This window comes from Aspergillus viridinutans, assembly GCF_018404265.1.
Source record: "Aspergillus viridinutans IFM 47045 DNA, scaffold_7, whole genome shotgun sequence".
Taxonomy (NCBI): Eukaryota; Fungi; Ascomycota; class Eurotiomycetes; order Eurotiales; family Aspergillaceae; genus Aspergillus; species Aspergillus viridinutans.
The window spans coordinates 1412646-1433038 of record NW_025091223.1 but is presented as its reverse complement, the minus strand read 5'-3'; the positions used below and the strand labels follow the sequence as shown (position 1 = coordinate 1433038).

Below are 20393 nucleotides of genomic sequence, written 5' to 3'. Positions count from 1 at the left end.
TTGGCGGGCTTGGAGAGTATATTTCGATCTCAAAGGAAAGTTCATCTCCCCTCAGGTCCGCTTCAAAAGGGAAAAGGATAGTATATTCGACATCCATGAGAATATCATGGTTGCAATGTGCTCAACGAGACTCACAACGCTCAGGTGAAGGACCTTAATAAATATATTAGCCTCAATCACTGAGTATTTAATGCCTGTTTCCTCAATATTTGCAAAGTATTGCATCCCGTGGTTGCGTTCCATGGCAGAATGGGTGGTAGATGGTGACACTATGTGCACTCCACCACACTGTAATAGTGGCTTGATTTAATTAGTTAAGTCTGGGTGACTATAGGTGCTTGCGGGAGACTACTCACCCCATCTATTCTGCACTCTCCCAGGCTCACCCAGGCTCACCCAGGGTCATATAACTAAAAGTAGTGTCGCGTGACAGCAGCACTTATGGACCTTTTGACTGCGTTAAAGCCACACACTGGCTGGTTAGTAGTTGGGTGGGTGACCACCAGCGAATCCTGGCTATCGTATTTTTTTGATCTTTTGCTGTCTTTTTGGAAAGTTTTCCTCGCGTGGCATGGCTGGGGAACCTATAGGCTTGCCTACTGCACGTGGACGAACCGTCAGATGGAGCTGACAGAGGAGCTCAGGGAAGGGCAATTAGGCGGACAGAGGAGCATGCAAGAGGGAATTGAACATCTCGATGAGAAAAGAGTCCCAGCGGGCCAGGTCTACATGCAGTTTCCCGAGGGCCCCTACCGTAGGACACTGTACTAGAGATGAGTGTGCCTTGACGTGATGGTGACTTCCAAGTTTGCTTCTGGGCTCACCTATATTTCGTCATTTCCAAATGGAGGGTACTCCCTAGGGTTTGCTTCATTTCCCAAGGTAACTGGGCTGTTGATCAACCCCCAAGTTTGAGAAACGGATGATCCATCAGTTCGCGAGCTGTCTTCCTCTTCTCCGGGAGCCAGGTGAGCATGTTTCGAACAAAGGATAAAAATGCCTCTCGGTCCTTCTCTTCGAGGAATGGGGTTGTGTCCTCTAAGCTTCGGGGCGGGATCAATTCATTATAGCGGAATTCATCTTGAACAGTCAGTATGCCAGGTATTGATGTATGGGACACTTGCCAACCAACCTTCTGCGTTAAAGAAAGGGCCAAGGAAGAATTCTTGAGCATTGTCGCAGAGTTTGCCAGTGTCGTTCGTGACAGGCTGGGGCCAGTTGTGCTCTGACATGGCCTTTGATTTCGCGAGCAATGCCCGAGGGGGCGGGCCGAGTAGAGCAATCATTTCTGCGAGGTGTGACTTTGCATCATATCGGCCGTTTGTATCATGCACCTGCTGGAACAACTCCCTGCTCCCAAGGATATTCCACAACTTGCCGAATAGGATTATTAGCATTAAGCCCAAGCCAGCGATTGTAACCAAAAGAAAGGGAAACAAGACACCCAGTGTATTGTACATTCACCTCCAGAAATCAGTGACAGGGGTCTTACCAGCACACCAAAATTCCAAATATCTGCCTTAAAATCCCAGCCGCAGCCAAGGATCACCTCTGGTGCACGGTAATAGTCGGGTTGGATGGGATAGATGCCAAGTTGCTCTCCTACCATTCCGTCTCGAGTAGACGGCTTGTCGAGTCTTCTTGAGAGCCCGAAATCGGCTATTTTGGGAATCATATTCTTGATTTCTCTCCCGTCAAGAGCACCGAAGTCATTATGGCAGCGGTAGATAGTGCGGCCACTCTCGCCATCAACCTTGCGTTGCATCGGTTGCTGTCGTTTAATGAAGTTGGTAAGAATGTTGTCGTTTTCAAAGCTCATGAGGATATTCCCTAGCTTGAGATCTGACAAGTAGGTTAGTTCTTTATAATCCAGAATAGGCACAGGAGAATTGCGATAAGCACTCACCTGTGTGCACAACTTTACACTCTGCGTGAAGATAGTCAAGGCCAACAAGAAGGATGTAGATATAGGCCTTCGCAATAGGCAACGGAAGCTTGCGATCAACAAAACGCCTCAGTAGAATCCAGAGAGGCTCTCTCATCGGTTCGTACACAAGGCACATGTGCTTCCCTTCCGGGCCAGCTACCTCAAAGTCATCCAGGCATGTCCGTAGAATCACGCGGCCACGGTGCTCTGGATTTTGCTGCGAGATATGGCTTTCAATCTCCTTCTCATGCCGCGCATCGTCAGCATTGTTACTGTTGATTATTTTCAGGGCCACTGTTTGTTCAGATTGCCATTTGAGTCTTGATTGTGAGGGCCAGGGTCAGTTTCTCCCCAGTCAACATGAAGGTAGCAAGCGCGGCTACGGATGTGGATAGGTACCTTGAAATGTCTCGGGCCAGCCACACGGTTGATTGTGATCCCCATCCGATTTTGACAAGTAGTTGAAATTTGTTGGCCAGTACTTCTCCGGGCTTTGCTGGGTAGAAAGACGCTGAATTGTAGTTAGGACAAACCTCCTCGTCGACAAGTTCCTGCTGAGGAATTGGAGGCCCCGAGTCGGGCGGTAACTGCCATCGCGACTTTCTGGCGAAGGAGAATATAGTACGCCGTGATGTCAAGGTCAGCCGCCGAAGAGGTGACATTGGGCCATGCAAGCGCTATTGGAATGCACTGGAGATGGTCAAGTACAGGAAGCTGAGCTCGAAGTTCCCTAAATAGCCGCCAGGAGGCTGTAGGCTCGAGTGCTGAGACAGTCTTGGCGGCGGTCGGAGAACAATCAGATTCTAAGAATGTGAGCCAGCTTATGCTGAACATATTGGTGGATTACCTCAGTCTCAGTGATGAAAGTACATGGATAAATAGGGGCTCTTCAATTCTGTCTGTTTAATGTAGCTGCTATTGATGCATCCAGACCTGCTGCAACTGGGCTTAGCTTCTTATGCGCACATTAGTGAATGATTAACAAGCCAATAACTTTATATCACCAAGCAATTCTGCGTAGTATCTTCCAACTGTCATTAATCTTGCTTTCCTCTAGTTTAAATATGTGTACTCACCAGATGCCAGTGGCAGATACAGTACAACTCGAGGAGTGCCAATTGAATTGTTCTTAGATAGTATAGAACCACCCCGTGTTTGTGATAATATTGCGCCTGGCAAAATTGGGACTTTTACCATTAGCTTCAAGCACCAAATTCCCCTGCGCATCCAGTGATTCTGGTGGCACCGACAGCCTCAGTAGATTCTTATCAATAGGGGCCACCTTCCTTGTCCAGTCAGGCAGTTCCTCCGGAGTGAAAGGTGGCCACGGGTCTCCATCTTCTTCACGATACACATGCACTCGATTCCTCCGCAGACCCAGACTCAATCTCCAATTTACTGCCTCGTGTAATTCTTCAACAATGGAGGCCACAATCGCATACCGAAGCGGGTCAGGATCTCTCGGGTCTGGTATGTCTCGTAGCTTCCAGTCTCGCCGATAAAAGAAATATTCCGTCTCCCACCCCACCAGCTCGTAATGATCGGCGAGGTGGAGCTCATAGAGCCGGTAAATCGATCGCAGGGGCGTGTCGCGCATGCGCCAGATAGGAATAGCGCGGAGATTATGGATATCGTCAAAATGAGATGCGATAATGCCCGTCTCGTTCTTTGTATCTTCGATAAGCTCGCGGAGAGAAAATGGACCAGGGATTGGGAAGAACCAGGACTGATAGGGGATGAACATGCGCAGGAGCGTGAGCAGGGGATACTTGTGCTGATGTCCGAGTCGGATGAGACTACCACGTAGTCGGATGAGACTACCACGTAGTCGGAGGGGTGAGTGTGCGTAGCGAAGCCACGTTCGGAAACGGGCCCAGAGAGATATCTTGGGACGGCGACGTGGAGACATTGATGGCAGGTTCACTGCAGAGCAACAAGGAGGGACAGCGTTTCTTCTCACGTAACCTTTGCCTGAGGCCCTGAGCGAGATGCTTCTGCATGCCTCCCTTGGTTCTCTCCGTAGAAGCTGTGCAAGAAAATATATTCGATGGCTCCCCTACCTTTATGTCCAACCTAGTCTGACATGCCTCGTCAGGCCTGACGATATAAAGCGAGAGCGTGGATCCCTAGGTTCAATTTCCGAGAAGCCAGAAGGGAGGTACGGTGATTCTCTTCGAAGGAGAGACCAGGGAGCAAACGTCCTTCCCATTGGCAGACATAGCCGTCGTTGCGCTTCATTGAAAATAAGATACTCTACCATAAGCATTGTACTAGTAGTAGGTAATTCAGAACTGGAAACATAATTTCGCTTTACACCTACATACAAAAATCTAGCATTCAAAAAGTTCTACCCTTCATAAAATACTCAAATGTCCATCGCTTTTGTTGATTTACCTTACCGGCCCTCAACTACAGTAGAAAATGGGTACTTATTGATGTAAATGCTCTTGATAAGTTATAGATATCGCTACCAACATAGAATCGCCCAAATAGTCTAGAGGTAGGATTCATCCTTCGGGGTCTGTTGGCTTCGGCTCTCAAAAGAGCTCAGTATGGATGAGGCCCGCGTTCGAATCGCGGTTTGGGCCCTTGCTTTTTTTCACCACTTTTTTTGTTCCCACCGTTGTTGGTTGGGTTTTGTTGGTGCTGGCCGGTCCCTCACATTTTTTATTACATTTATTTATTATATATATATATATTTCTTATTACGTATTTACTGTATAGGAGTGATTGAGTTTTTGTTTTAAATAATGTGCCAAGGTCTCTAAATAATTTATGGTTCTGACAATAAATACCCCTTGGAATATATCTCCATGTACAATGTCTATTGTATTCACGTCGTCTAGATCTAATTCACTGGAATCTACCGCATGGTCACCAACTCCTCTGCACTGGTCGGGTGGATAGCAACACAGCTATCAAAGTCCTTCTTGGTAGCACCCATCTTAATCGCGACACCGAAACCCTGCAGCATCTCGCCCACGCCGAGACCCAGAATGTGCAGACCGACCACCTTCTCCTCGGGACCGACACACACAATCTTGAACTCGGTCGGGTTCTTCTTCTTCTCCTCAGCAGGCAGGACGTCGTAGTACATCGCGGTGAACTTGGTATAATAAACCTTGACCTTGTCGTCACCGTAGCGTTGGCGGGCTTGCGGCTCAGTCAGACCGACGGTGCCGACTTCGGGGTGCGCGAAGACCACGGTAGGGATATTCTCATAGGAAAGTTTGGCGGACTTGAGGGCCGGGGGACCGAAGAGACGGCTGCCGAGTTGGCGACCGGCTGCAATGGCGACTACGCGAAGCAAAAGTATTTAGTCACGTTGTTCAACAGACGGATAAACAAGAAAGTAACGTACCTGGTGTCAGCTCCGCAACGCCAGTGACATCGCCAAGGGCGTAAACACCTTCAGCCGAGGTATTCTGGTACTGGTCGACAACGATGTGGCCACTTTCGTTGAGTTTCACGCCGGGAATCTCGAGATCCAGATCCCCGACCTCGGGCTCACGACCGACAGCCCACAGCAGCTCGTTGAATTCCTCCTCCGAGCCGTCCTTGCCAATCAGCTTGAGCACCTTGTCCTTGCCCTTGCCGTCCTTCAGCAGCTGCACCTCCTTGAACCCGCCGTGCTTCTTGTGGATGCGCACGCCGGTCGCCTCGTACCGCTCCGTCATCGTCTTCTGGATCATAGGGTCGAACTTACGCAGCATCGTCTCGCCCCGAATGAACATGTGGGTCTCCACGCCAACGGCGGCCATGACACCAGCTAGCTCGACGGCAATGTAACCCGCACCCACGACAGCAACCTTGGGCGGGAGCTCCTCGATCTCAAAGAACCCGTCGCTGGTGATACCATGCTCGGCGCCCTTAACAGGGGGAAGCATGGGCTTGCCACCGGTCGCAATGAGAATGTGAGGCGCCGAGTACCGCGTCTTTCGGCCGTCATTGAGCGTGACCTCGATGACCTTGGGCTCGACGAACCGGGCGCGGCCGTGCACGAGGTCGATACCTTCCTTGCCCCAGTTTCTCTCGTAGGCACCGTTCAGACGCTTGACGACGGCGTCGCGGGTTTCCTTGAAGTGACGGTAGTTGATCTTGATGTCCTTGGGGATGTCGTAGCCGTAGTGCTCGCCGACGTGGAGAGCTTCGTTGATGGAAGCGAAATTCCAGGTCATCTTCTTGGGGACGCAGCTGCAGACCCTTCAGTTAGCATATTCCACGCTTCCCTGGGTCGCACGGGGAGCAAGGCACGAAACATACCCGACGTTGACGCAAGTACCACCAGGCCGTCCACTCTCGACAATCAGCGTCTTCGCACCGTACCAGCCAGCGGCACGCCGTGCGCTACCGCTACCACCACTACCACCACCCAGAACAATATAGTCATACTGTTGGACGTCCGTAGGAGCCATCTTGGTGGAGTCCGCCGCAACCGCAGTCGATGAAAAGTGTCGAGAGAGAGAGGCGAGACGGGGCGCTGTCTTGGAAATCAGAGTGGGAGAATCCAGTTTTCGACTCGCAGGTTTGGCTCGTCGAGCTGCAACTGTAGAAATGACTCGAGCAGACTGAATAATAGTTGATGAACAAACCAGTTGCGGCACACGAGGTTTGAATGCTTGAGCTGGAAGCAGAATGTGGACCGAGGAGCGGGAGAGCATGGAGGGTCCAGTTGTTCTGTTTTTTTGTTGCCCCTCTGCAGGTGGTGGATGTCGAATGAGGGGAGAAAGGAAGGAGGGAAACGGACTATTAGAGGTGCAAAGCTAGCCAAAGTAATCGAGAGCTAAATGGACGCTCCCAGGATTGAAGCTGGCGGGGAACCCGGATGTGGTGGATGACGGAGAATACGGATTGCTGACGCACCAGAAGTCAGCGGAGTAGATCGACTACTATGTGAGGTAGTAGTAGGCAGTGAAATCAGATAACCGTTCACAACGACCAATTGCCTCTCAATGACTATCTTATAAGATTGACGGGCGCTTTCCGAGTCTCCTAATCCTCCGAAGATGGACGCCGACTTCGCCGATAGGCGCTGATTTTGGCGTTCGAGGCTGGAGATTCGGTCATCGCACCCACACGTGACGCGATTGATTGCTAAGCGTTTGGTGATGAATGGCACAGAAATGACAAATCCTTTAGAGAGTCGGGTGCTCGAGGTTTCAAGAACGTTATGAGATAAATGTGGTTGTCCTATTTTGGGAGAATATCTAACCCGAAATAGGGGTATCGAAACGTTATGTATCTATTTACATGGGAGACAATGCGAATTCAAGCTGCCGGTACTTTACATCTCGGAATCCATCACACATAAGTAAAGCTTTGCAGCACGTAGATGTGAGTTCGAAGCAAAACGACAGCATCAATGAGGACAGATTTGCAGGTTGAAGTAAATGGAGAATTGCCCTGACGGCGCCCGCGCCAACAAGTCCTCCGTTCATGCACTCGCTCCATCCAACAGAAGATAGAAGATAGAGAAGGGGAATTATTGAGGAGAATGAAATGTTCCTGTGTTATAAGAGATGAGCTGACCAGATAGGATTGTCCTAAGAAACTGATGATAGCGAGGAGGGATCATCAAGCAGAGGGCTACCGGGCACTGCATCCAGAGCAACGGTGTGCAATGCAGGTTTCTCTGACTCTTGTAGCTGTCCCCGTTGGTGACGTTCAATTCGCTCCTTGACCCATTCCGCCACTTCCTCATCCTCGGTCGCAGTACTCGTATCGGGCCCGCCAGGTTGGCCGTCAGACGAAGCGGCGGATGTCGCATCGGTACCATTCGACTCCGTCGGGGGTTGCATCAAGGGAGCAAGCCAGGGATGTCTGAGCAACGTACTATACGAAGGGCGCTTACTGGGATTTTTATCCAAGCAAGCGCGGACGAACGCATGCGCCTCTTCCGAATATCCTTGCTCTGGTAATGTTGGCGGATCCCCATGCACGATAGCCTTAGAATGACATCAGAAAGTGTTCGACCACGCGAATAGATTGAGAAGGGGTTGAGAAAGACTTACATGCAACTGGCTGAAAATGTTGTTAAAAGTTTCTGGAGGATATGGATAGCGACCGATAGCGCATTCGATAATGGTCAGGCCCAAACTCCAGATGTCACTCTGCACACTATAGGTTCCACCACCAGCCGCGCCGGACTGCTGCACGCCACCTCCTGCAATACGTTCAGGTGCCATATAACTCTGGCAGCCAATATTTGTCTTCGCGATACTGGCGACCAAATTGCCGCTCACGCCGAAATCGCAGATCTTGATTTGACCCCGAGAGTTGACTAGAATATTAGTAGGCTTCACGTCCCGATGAATGATGTTATGGTCGTCTTTGAGGGTCTTCAATCCCATGACGGTGGATAATGCGACCTTTCGAAGAATGTTTTCGGGCACGCCGTCCTTGTAGAGTTTATCAATAGAGCCTCCGTCCATATATTCCACACACATATAGACCGCACCCTCCTGAAAGAAAGCGCCGTAGAAGTCGATAATGAATGGCGACACGCAACGGTGCAAAATATCCAACTCCATGATGATCTGGGCAAACTTGTTTTCATCCAGCTCCAAGCGAATCTCCTTCATCGCCATAATGTAACCGGAAAGATTGTCCTGGGCCTTAGCCGCAGTAGTGCTATCCGGCGTCGAGTTCTCAGTCGGGCGACTAACGATGCCGCGAAGCCCCATACCAGGTTTCCGCATCTGGGGCCGGCTATGTCGAACTTTGTAGACCGTTCCGTAGTTGCCCTTACCTAACTCATCCAGTCGCTCAACCTCATCTAACGAGATGCTGAATTTATGTCCCGACGAGAATTCGACGCCGCCACCGTGCAGGATCGCCTTGTTCTTGAAATTCAGAGTTCCTGCCTTCGTGTCAATATACTCCGAATATTTGCTGAATGCCGACCCTCCAGATGCGTCCGAAGATCCATCGCCAGGCGAGCTGTCACCAGACCCAGTCGCAGGGCCAGTGGCATCTGACAGTTTTAACCCTGGCTTCATTCTTTTTGCGGCCAGGCTGCCGGTTTTCGGTGAAGGCGAATGAGAACCTGCAGAAGCTCCCGCCACCGAGGGTGAAGATGCCCAATTTTTACCATGAGGGCGTACTGTCGGGGGAAGGCGTCCGGCAAGTGCACCTCCCATCGGAGGCGATGGCACTCCTATCGGACTTGGCGAACCGGAAACGCTCGGTCTGGATGAAGGGATTGTTCCGGTAGAGACAGCATGAGGTAAATGCGGGGGAGCACCCTGTCTGGAGAGGGAGAAGGCCTTCATCTTGGCCAGGATGTCCTGATTCAAACCGCCCGCCTGCGCGCCACTCATGGAGGCGTGTGGCCGTGTCGGCGTCCCTGCACTACGCCGAGCCGCATTGATTTGGCCTAAATGAGTTGACGAAGCACTTATTCCCGATGTCATATCTCGGTCCGGCCGAAGGGATGGTACCGAAGTAAGTGACGGAGGAGCAGTGACCGAGGGGGAAAGGTCATCGTTCGTTATGTTGTCGGATCCGTTGTCAATTTCGACCTGAGAGGACCGAACCTCTGCGACAGGTTCTTGTTCTGGGCCCATTGTAGCCGCGCTCATCGTGGAGTGGATGGGAAGAGGGTGCCGTCTCGAGAACCTTTTTTTCGATCGGAACACGGATCACCCAGGATGGCGATCATGAAAGAAGGGAAGGTGGAGAATCCAGATTGAGCTAGATTTCTAAGGAAGCGATAGATTGAAGTTTCTGTAAATGAAAACTGCTACTGTCAAAAGGATTAGATATTTGACGTAGAAGAGCCGCGGTGTCTTGGAAACAGTGGCAGTTTGCCTCAGCGCGGGGCAAGAATCATACCGAAAACAAGGCTGGATATATGGAACCGAAGTAATGTGAATACGTGCAGAATCTCCCAGTGCCTTGAGAAGACGCCAGGGAGGGGAAGGCAGGGTAATTGTACGAACGGACTAGATTTCCAAAGGTACAGGAAAGAACTATGACCAAGCGAAAGAGGGGGAGGGCGTTTTTTGAGATAAAAGACGGAGATCCAGGGAATTATGCCTGGGGCAAGTGTGGCAGCCAAGCAAACTGGGAAATCTTGGCTGTGGATGGTCGAGAAATTTCCAGTTGTTCAAGGATTGATCAAGAAATGAGCACGTTTATTTTGAACCTGGGTTGACTTGGGAGATGGCGGAATGCCAGTTTAATTATGATAGTGGAATGAGATATTAGTAGTAGAATAGTGGAAGCAGTCATCTCCAACAGCCATCAACCATATAAATCACGTACTCGGAGATACGTATACCATGACTGGGGGATGCGTTTCTCTCGTTGGTGCGTTGGCGGGAAGAAAGACCAGCCAATCGTTGGCCTCAGGCGCTCAAGGGTGTCGCCTTAGCAGGTGGACGAGGCAGCAATATTATTTGTTATTGATGTAGAGAGATATCGTTACTATCAACGACTCTTTTTGGCCACTGATTCACTACTCAAGTCTAACCTGCAAAAGTTCTAGTGCTCGACCTCTTGCATAATCTTGATTCTTTACAGATGAGATTCACCATGAAACAGTAGAAGAAGGACAGGCTGCATTGAACCGAACCATCCGATTTTACCATCGGCACACGGAACTGCGAGTCCGGATCTATGGCTAACACCCACGGAGCAAATTCAATTTGATAAATTAGGTGCCCTCGTTTCTATCCAGTCAAACTATGATGTTGTCACTGATCCAACAGCTCTAGAGTACCTAGGTAGCCTATTTCTTGCTTTGACAGCACATGTCAAAAGGAGCTCACATTATTGTTGCTCAATAACCAGCTTGTAATCTAATGGCGCAGGTTTGATCTTGTTTTCTGGAGAACTGATAACCCCACACTACGTCAGACACAAGCCTCCGAAGTTATTAGTTCATCCTCACCCACTCAGGTGTTTACCTGGAGAATATAGCTTTGGTATTAAACTCTGTTCTTTGGTGTTCTTTCACTATCACCTCGCCAGATGCTATATACTGTGCTACATTATATCTGCTATCTGTCCATCCCTGATAAATCCTTGTCCCGAATCTTTCAGTTCTCCGTAGTCCGTAAGGTACCTAGGTAGGTAGGCATTGATGAATGGATCAAACTGAGCTGTCATTGGCGGGCTTTACTGAGGTGGCTATGTTGCCGATCGCTTGAGGTCCTCCCGTTGTGGCGCTGCTGTGGATGGTGCAATGCATGAATGTTTCAAGTTGACTTGACACAATTGTGATCAGCCAATCATACTGTCTGGATCGGAATGGGTGCAAGTCCGTTGATTGTTTGCTTATTATTGCCCATATTTGCTCCTGGACTCTCCCACCTTGATTCAAGTATAGACAGCAAAGCAAGCCCGTTAATCTGTCACTTGCATCAGATGAAGTCATATCATGTCGGGTGATGATGGTAGGAGGTAATCAAATAGTGCAACAGGAATGCGCCTGGGAGCCAGTCCGACCTAGAGAACTTGTCGGCGGTTCTTCTCTTGACAATCAATTTAGGTATCAAAGTGTCAAAATTCAGGTTCCTTTCCTTATTCTTTCGAGTCAGGTGCGGCCAAACCGAGTATGCCACAAATGACCACAGTGATGATAGTAATGACTTTATATACTCCTGCTCTCAGACAATGGGGACTTTTTAAGGTATCTGCAGGGATCCAAGGTGTGTGCCGATCATGACGTGATAGAGATAAAGCTCTCAATGACTGTTCAAGTGAAAACCTCGATCAAGCCTTGTGGTGCTGTATAATCCTGATGACATCAAACTAACTTGCAGTATCTAGATATGGTGTAGGACCACCTTTTGAAATTTCCTGCTCTCTCGGCGTGGTGGTGAGAGAATGACGATGCACCTATGTGTCCTTGTACAACATGCCACGGATTTTCACCTGTAACTCTCCCCCTGGCAAAAAGTAGTGCAACACGTGATTTAAAATCAACTTTTGAAATCATCAACCATTATCAAGATGAAATATCAATGAAACTAACTAATATCGAATGCCATATAATTTATATATGAAATCTAATCATCATAGTTATTACCTCCTTTTAATCTAATAACCTGTTTAATTTAATATAGCATCTTTGTAATCCACTTCTGGATTATCTCCTGTGGGACCTCCTCCCAACCTTTTAAGAAGTGTTTCTCTAATTCTGCTTTTGAAAGGGCCCAATATCTTTGTTTCATGAAGCCCCAGAGTAATTCAATGTAATTCAGATCTGGACTAGCAGCAGGCCATATTATTTAATATTTTATTAGGCCTGACCACTGCCATGCATAATCAAGATTGTAAAGGCTTGGCTACAGCCTAGCTACTTAATTATGTGGCCACCCCTTACATCCTAATTATTTTTAACCTCCTATTTTCATATCTTAAGCTGCTTTTAAATCATCACTAAATGCATCTAGGATAGATAGTAAAGATAAATAGTATTCCCCTTATCTAATATTTAAGAAGATAAGGATTAGTTTTATTATAAACTAATCTACTACTCTCTATTATTCTTTTTTATTAATTATTATTACTAATTCTTACCTAGTTAATAGGTTATCTACCTTATAATATAGATCCTTATAATTTCTAATCCTTCTTTTCTTTAACTACCTAAGTATTAGTTATAATACCTACTAAATTTTACTATAAAGCTATTACTTCTACCTCTTTACTAGTAGAATAATATAGTCCTATTAAAGAAATATCTTCTAATCTAAGTAACTCCTCTACTCCTACTAATTAATCTTAAGAATTAAAGGGGGCTAAATTATAATAAATTCTATAATAAATTACTAAACTTAAATACCTTTAATAGATTTAAAGAGTTAATAAGTTTAAATAACTCTCTTACTAAAATAACACCTTCTCTTTAATAGAAGATAAGTAGGAAATTAAATTTAAGAATCTTCCTATCTTTACTATTAAATATTTACTCTAGAAAAGAGAAGAATAGCTCTAAGATATAGAATATATATTCTAAGAAGCCCTAAAGAAATATAGCCCTAATAAATTTAAAATTATTATTATTATTATATAAATAGATTCCACCTGCAGGCAGTAATAGTATATTAAAATTTATAAAATACTAATAGAGAGATAATAAAATACTAAAAACTTATAGTAGTTCTTTAAGGACTAGACCTTAAGTCTAATCTAAGATACTAAAATTATTAAGGCTAATATTATTATTAAATTATATTAGGCTTATTAATACCTAGATAAGGATCCTAGAGAATTTTATTATTATCTAGATTCCCTAGAATAATATTTTCCTTAATAAGATAAGAAGTAATAAGCTCTAGCCTTCTTTAGTAGCCTTATACTAGAATTATATACTTATATTTAAGAATATCTAGAGAAGCTACTAGATACTTAAGATAAAATAGTATCTATAGCTTTAAAATATTATACCTTTCTATAGAAATAATAAAAATAGAAGAGGAAGGATATTAGAAAACCTTAAGATAGTAATTTATTAAAATACTTCTAAAGTAATATTAAAAGGTTTAAGAAATCTAAATAAAACTAACTTAATAAGGATAGGAACCCCTTAAAATATTATAAATATAGTAGTAAAGAATATCTTACTAACTAATATATTATAAAGAATACTAAAGTCTAATTAATTATAGAAAATAATAAGAGATTAGAATAAAATCTATACCTCTAACCTCCCACCTAGAAGTAGGGACTATTAGTTATTTCTATATTCTAATATAGCTACCTAATAGCCTTAAAATATATACTAATCTTAATAGCTATACTAAGGTTAATATTATTAGTATTATCTTTATAAAATTATAAAAGTTATAATAAGCTAAACTTACTACTCCTATTATTAGGATAGTTAATAACTTTATTACCCCTACTTATAGGGTTTAGAAGGTCCCTATTATTACCTATAATTCTAGGGGTAATAAATAAAGTTTTAAATAAGCTTATATARYTATTAATTAAGATCTATAACCTAAAGRAAGTCCTATTCTTTTTTTAATAACTATATTATAGGAYCTCYATATCTACTTATTACTATAAAAGTATTAATAATAATTTAAGATATTAACCTTCTCCCTAACCACCCCTTAAAAGTTTAGGAAACTATATTATAATTATATAATAGTATTTATATTAGTTAAGCTACCTAAAGAGGTATAGCTTTCTAAGAAAAAAAAGAATTAGAAATATTATTCTCTTAAAAATATACTTCTAGAATTAGCTAGATTTTATAATATATTCTTAATAGAGAAATTAAAGATTATACCCTCTTATTTCTCTTAGAATTATACTATTAAAATAAAACCTAATAAATTATTACTATTTAGTCTACTATATCCCTTATTCTAAGCAGAACTTTATGAATTAAAGGAGTATCTTAATAAGAATATAGTATATAGAAGAATTTAACCTTCTAAAAGCCCTACTAGAGCCCCTATTCTCTTTATCCTAAAAAAGGATAGGGGGTTAAGACTATATATTAATTACTATAGACTTAATAAAATAATAATAAAGAATTAGTACCTATTACCTCTTATATTAGAGATTCTTAACTAAATCTTAGGGGTGAAATACTTTAGTAAGATTAATATCTAAAATATATATTATTAAATCTATATTAAGGAAGGAGATGAATGGAAGATAGCCTTTTATATCTAATATAGTTACTATAAGTATATAGTTATACTTTTTAGTCTTATAAATATACTAGCTACCTTCTAGAATTATATTAATACTACCTTATATAATATTCTTAATATCTTTTATATTACCTATCTTAATAATATCTTAATTTTCTTCTAAATAAGAGAGGAATATACTAAATATATCTCTTAAGTCTTAGAAAGACTATAGAAGGTAAAGCTTTATACTAAACCCTCTAAATATATCTTTTACTAAAATTATATTAAATTCCTAGGATATATTATTTTAGCTAATAGTGTATCTATAGATATAAGCTAGGTAGAAACTATTATTATATAAAAGGAATCCTATAGTTACTATAATATCTAAGTCTTCTTAGGTTTCTATAATTTCTACTAATAATTTATTAAGAATTATTTCTTAATTACTTTATCTTTGACCAATCTCCTGAGAGGAATAAAAGAAGAAAAGAAACTAGGATTAGTAAAGTTTAATCTTATTAAAAAACTTATATTTTAAAGACTTATTATAGCCTTTTAAGTAGTACTACTATTACATTACTTTAATCTAGCTCTACTAATTTAGATAGAGATAGATATCTTAAAGGATAATATAGCTAGTATTCTCTTCTAACTAGATAAATAAGAGAGATAGCATCTAGTAGTCTTCTAGTTAAGAAAGTTTATAGGAGCTAAACTTAATTAGGTAATACTAGATAAAGAATTATTTACTATTATTTATTTCTTTAAATATTAGTATTAGTATACTAAAGAAGCTATATATTAGATTAAGGTCCTTTCTAATTATACTAACCTATAAGGTTTTATAAAATAACTAAAGTTAAATAGCAGACAGGCCTATTAGTTAATTTTATTAATACTATTTAATTTTATTATTAAATATTAAAAGGGAAAGGCCAACCCTACTAATATATCTATAAGATAATATAATAACTAGACTATACTATAGTCTAATAATAATAATATTATTATACTAATTCATAAGTAAATGGTTGCTATGTAGTTACTAAGGACTAAAGATTAAGATAACTATAAACTAGAGCTAGATAATATACTATTAGAGCTCTACTATTATAAAGACTATCTATAGTAAGAGGTGATTTACTAAGATAATCTATAGTAGTTAACTAATAACTATTTAATACTATAAGCCTTAGTTAAGTGTGCTACTTAAAAGGAAAATATTTATAAATATAAAATTACTAAAGACCTTAAGAGTTTAATTAAATAATTATAAACTAAAGATATTAAGGCTTAATACTAAATTACTACTATTAGGTAGGATACTATAGGGCAAAAATATTAGAATATTAATTCTAAAGATCTTTTATAATTTAAAGGTAAGTTATTTATGCCTAATACTAAATAATTAAGGAACTAATTAATTAGTATTTACTATAATAAACTACTAGCTAGTTACTTTAGTAGAAACTATACTAAAGCCTTACTAAGATAAAAGTTTCACTAGATAAATCTATAAAATAATATTAAAGTATATATTAAAGAATATCTAATATATTAAGGTACTGCAGCACTAAGGTATAGGCCTTATAGTAAGCTTAATTTATTACTATAACTATTCTATCTATTTAGTAAACTATTAATAGATTTTATAACTAGACTTCCAACAATACTATATAAAATTAATCTAGTTAATAATATTTTAATTATAGTTAATAAATTCTTAAAATAATCACTCCTCTTCTCTATCTTAATAATAATAACTACAGCAGAACTAGCAGAACTATTCTATTAAGAAGTTAAATTAAAATTTAGACTATCTAATAGTATTATTTCAGACTAAGGACTAGTCTTTACTAGTAAATTCTAGGTAAAATTATACTATATTATAAAGATTAAATAAAGACTATTAACTATATTTTATGCCTAAATTAATAGCTAAATAGAATAGATGAACTAAGTCCTTAAAAGATATCTCTATTATTTTATTAATAAAGAATAAAATAACTAGGTAACTCTGCTAAGAGAAGCTAAGTTTACTATAAATAGAGTAATTAATATATTACTAAGTAAATCCCTATTTAAAATCTTACTAGAGTATAATCTAGACTTTTATATATATACTAAGGACAGCACTATAGGGGGAGAGATCCTAGCTATAATAATATAAGTATAAAAACTTTTAGATCTTTAAGAAAAATTAAAAAAATAATAGTATAAAGCTAGTAAAACATAAGTAAAGCACTATAATAAATATTATAAGAAGTTAGTATTAGAAAAAGAATAACTAATAGGGCTATTAATAAAGAATCTTAAGTTAAAGATTCTAAGTAAGAAGCTAGCTCCTACTTTTATTAGATCTTTTTATATACTAGGTACTATTAGGTTATAAGTATATTATCTTACTTTATCTATAAAATATAATTAAATTTATAATATCTTTTATATATTATACTTAGAACTATAGAATTAAGTAAAGCATAATTAATTACTACTAATACTAGAGCTTAAAGATAATAATAAATAAGAAGTTAAAAAGGTTAAGGATAGCTATATTATTAGAAATAAATAATACTATTTAGTTAAATAGAAAGACTAGCCTTTAGAATATAATTAATAGATTTATATTAATAATATAACTAATGCATAAGAAGTAATATAGAAATATAAGAAAAGAATTACTATTATTAACTAATATAAAGGCACCAGGAAGGCTTAGCTAAGGCTAAGTATAATAGATAAAGATAGAATATAATACTAACTTAAATATCCTTAAGTATTAAAGGAAAAGACTAATTAATATTAGCTAAGTAAATCTAGCTAGTAACTACTATTTTATTACTATAGAAATAGATACTAATTATCTTAATTTCCTCTATAAAAAAGAGAAGAGAGGCAGCCTAAGCTATATATCTAATATTACTAGATATAAGTTAAAGAGCTTTAGCTAAATAATATATAGCCTAATTATTAATAGTAGCTCTAGTATTTAGGTACTAAATATAAGCTATTTTAGTATAATAATCTTTAAGGAACTTATTATACTTATTACTCTATAAGAATATTAATATTAAGATAGTACTATAGTAATAAATTAATCTAAAAACTTATATACTATTTCTTTTTCTTTTCTATAATACTATATAACTAATAGTAGTTCTACTCTATATTCTTAAAGATATTAATAAACCTAAGAAGGGTAACTAAAAAGTCCTTAAAAAGACTTAGATCCTAGGTATACTAGAGATTAAAGAACCTAGTATACTATTTAATAATAGTAGATAGGTTAAGGGCATTTCTAGCTATACTAGATATAGCCTAGAAATAGCTATTAATACTAAAATAATATATAAATCTAATATAATATATAGGTTTATAGAGTAAATARTAGRTATTATACTAGATATACTTTATAGAAGTACTATCTATAAACTTATAATTAACTTTAAAAGAAAGGCCCCCTTAGGGGTTAAAGTTCTTTAATATAGTATAGAGGTAGTATATATATTAGTACTTTCTATAGATAATAGTATTAGCTATAATAAAACTTAATAATAAGGAATATAAAGAAGAAGTAAAATATAGTAAAAATAAAAAAAAGATTATAAGATTTAAAAGGACTTAAATCTTAAGTATTAATAAATAAAGAAGAACTATAATACTAAAGAAAATACTATAATATAAAAGAGAAGTATTAATATATAAAATTAAAAGAAGAAAAAATATAAATAAAGATATAATTAAAGATAAATATACTATAGTTATTATCTATAATAATATTATTTACTACCACACCACAGTACATAATAACAAAGAATATAATAAATTTTAAAATATATAAAGCTAATATAATAGAAGTATTATATCTATCCTATAATTAGTTATCCCTATTAATAATATTATATTATATTAACTATCATGATATTATTTACTCTTTAGGAAAATTTAAGGTTATATAACTCTAACTAAGGATAGTTATTATAACTAGAGAAGGTATAATTATAAAGGCTTAGCTATAGCCTAGCTACTTAATTATATAGCTACCCCTTATATCCTAATTATTTTTAATCTTCTATTTTTATACCTTAAGCTACTTTTAAATCATTACTGAATGCATCTAGGATAGACAGTAAAGATAAATAGTATTCCCCTTATCTAATATTTAAGAAGATAAGGATTAGTTTTATTATAAACTAATCTACTACTCTCTATCATTCTTTTCTATTAATTATTATCACTAATTCTTACCTAGTCAACAGGTTATCTACCCTGCGACATAGATCCTTACAAAGATGGCCTGCAGTATATCCAGGAGTGTTATCTTCCTGGATATAAATATAGTTATATTACTGAAGAAGCTCCCTAGTATATAGAAATAGTTTCTTCTCTAAGATTTCTTACTTATAGCACCACCAGTTAATGCCTTTAACATTAACTTTTTACTGAAATAGCTTTAGTCTGAATGTTCACTTCCTACCCTATCAAGAATAGACAGATATTAGTCACTTTCCATAGATTTTTATATGGTAAGGTACCTTAGCTAGTCAGCCATCTCTAGATATAGATTGAAGAATCTGCACGCCTTTAAATGCTTCCTTTTACTAAGGTATAACCTCTGTATTCTATGCAGAAATCTTAGAGGCAGCCTCCTGCCTCTCTTTTTTAGTCTCTGAATAGAATATATAGCAGGGATCTTTTAAATTATATGAGATATACCCCTAGAATATAAAGTCTAAGTAGTTCTAGTGTTTTTCTTATATAGTATCTGGATGATAAGATTACTTCTCTTATTTAGTCATAGATGCATATTAATGGCCTTATATACTAGTTAAAACTAACATCTCATCTATCTAAATAACCTTTGCCTAGTCTTCTAAGGTCCAGTCCTTGTGTTCTTTTACCCATTCTAAGCGTGCCTTCTTCTGCTTTTCTAAAGGTCATAGTTTCCAGGAATACCACCATCTAGAGATGTCCAGAGAGGTTAGTAAGGGTCTAATCTTAGTCTTAAAGATAATAAGGGTTTACCTATTAATTCCAAGCTTATATGCAGCATTTTGGAATGTGTGTTAATATCTAGGAAGCTCTAGATTTACACTCTTAACCTCTGCATAAATTTGCTTCCACTCCAGGTTTTGTGTACAGCAATTATCTCGAATCAAACAGCCAATATAATATTTATCTCAGTTAGAGAGAACCTTAGGCCTTCCTAAACGAGGCCTTTTTGCAAGAAATTCTTCTTTAATAGGCTGATTTAGCTTCTAACTACGTTCTTTTGCGCGTTTCCGTACGCGGGAGATAGTAGATTTTGAGAGGCCTGATTGCGCGGCTACAGTGCTAAGAGAATTGCCTGAAATTTCAGTCAGGGCAAGTACAGAGGCCCTTTTTGCTATATCTCTCTCCTTTTTCATTTTGTCCAAGGTTTAATAGGGTGGTAATAGAAAATAGGTAGGAATCTAATGTTTTGGTGGACGCGTTTGGAAACTATGTCATGTGTTGCACTACTTTTTGCCAGGGGGAGAGGTAGTAAGGACTGGATAGGTACCTGTCTGCAGATTCCACATCAAATTGGAAAGGAGTTGCTCAAGTGAGATAAGTCTGTGGGCTACGACTGATAGAGAAGTACCCTATTAGAAAAGTACTTAAGGTACGTAAGGTAGGTTGACTGTTTGATGGAGAGTCGAAGTAACCAATCACTCCTCTGTACTGCCGAATGTGCTTCCTTCCATTCTGATTGGATCCTTGGCACATGTTTTTGCGTCAGAATTGGCGTTTATGACTGATCAAGTCAACGAGAACGGTGTTAAACCATTGCTGGAAGCTTTTAGAGGTCGTACAAAGGATTAGGTAGTGGTTATATCATC

At 39.5% G+C, this 20393-nt stretch overlaps 4 protein-coding genes and 1 non-coding gene across 5 annotated transcripts; 1 reads left to right on the top strand and 4 right to left on the bottom strand.

The window, feature by feature from the left end:
* Positions 1 to 898: 898 nt before the first annotated feature.
* Positions 899 to 2589, bottom strand: Aspvir_008975 (putative serine/threonine-protein kinase; the record flags this gene model as incomplete). Its single annotated transcript, XM_043272128.1, has 5 exons — positions 899 to 1080; positions 1133 to 1373; positions 1493 to 1842; positions 1907 to 2247; positions 2327 to 2589. 5 exons carry the CDS (start codon positions 2587 to 2589, stop codon positions 899 to 901), a joined length of 1377 nt encoding a protein of 458 aa, XP_043128063.1.
* Positions 2590 to 3056: 467 nt separating this feature from the next.
* On the bottom strand, positions 3057 to 3836 carry Aspvir_008974 (uncharacterized protein; the record flags this gene model as incomplete). Its single annotated transcript, XM_043272127.1, has 1 exon — positions 3057 to 3836. The coding sequence occupies one exon, from the start codon at positions 3834 to 3836 to the stop codon at positions 3057 to 3059; it is 780 nt and encodes a 259-aa protein (XP_043128062.1).
* Positions 3837 to 4410: 574 nt separating this feature from the next.
* Positions 4411 to 4515, top strand: Aspvir_008973. Its single transcript has one exon. It is a non-coding gene; the product is annotated as a tRNA-Pro (tRNA).
* A 275-nt stretch (positions 4516 to 4790) lies between these two features.
* glr1 (glutathione-disulfide reductase GLR1) lies at positions 4791 to 6588 on the bottom strand (the record flags this gene model as incomplete). Its single annotated transcript, XM_043272126.1, has 3 exons — positions 4791 to 5224; positions 5289 to 6121; positions 6191 to 6588. 3 exons carry the CDS (start codon positions 6586 to 6588, stop codon positions 4791 to 4793), a joined length of 1665 nt encoding a protein of 554 aa, XP_043128061.1.
* An 882-nt stretch (positions 6589 to 7470) lies between these two features.
* On the bottom strand, positions 7471 to 9507 carry pbs2 (mitogen-activated protein kinase kinase PBS2; the record flags this gene model as incomplete). Its single annotated transcript, XM_043272125.1, has 2 exons — positions 7471 to 7872; positions 7939 to 9507. 2 exons carry the CDS (start codon positions 9505 to 9507, stop codon positions 7471 to 7473), a joined length of 1971 nt encoding a protein of 656 aa, XP_043128060.1.
* Positions 9508 to 20393: the final 10886 nt, after the last annotated feature.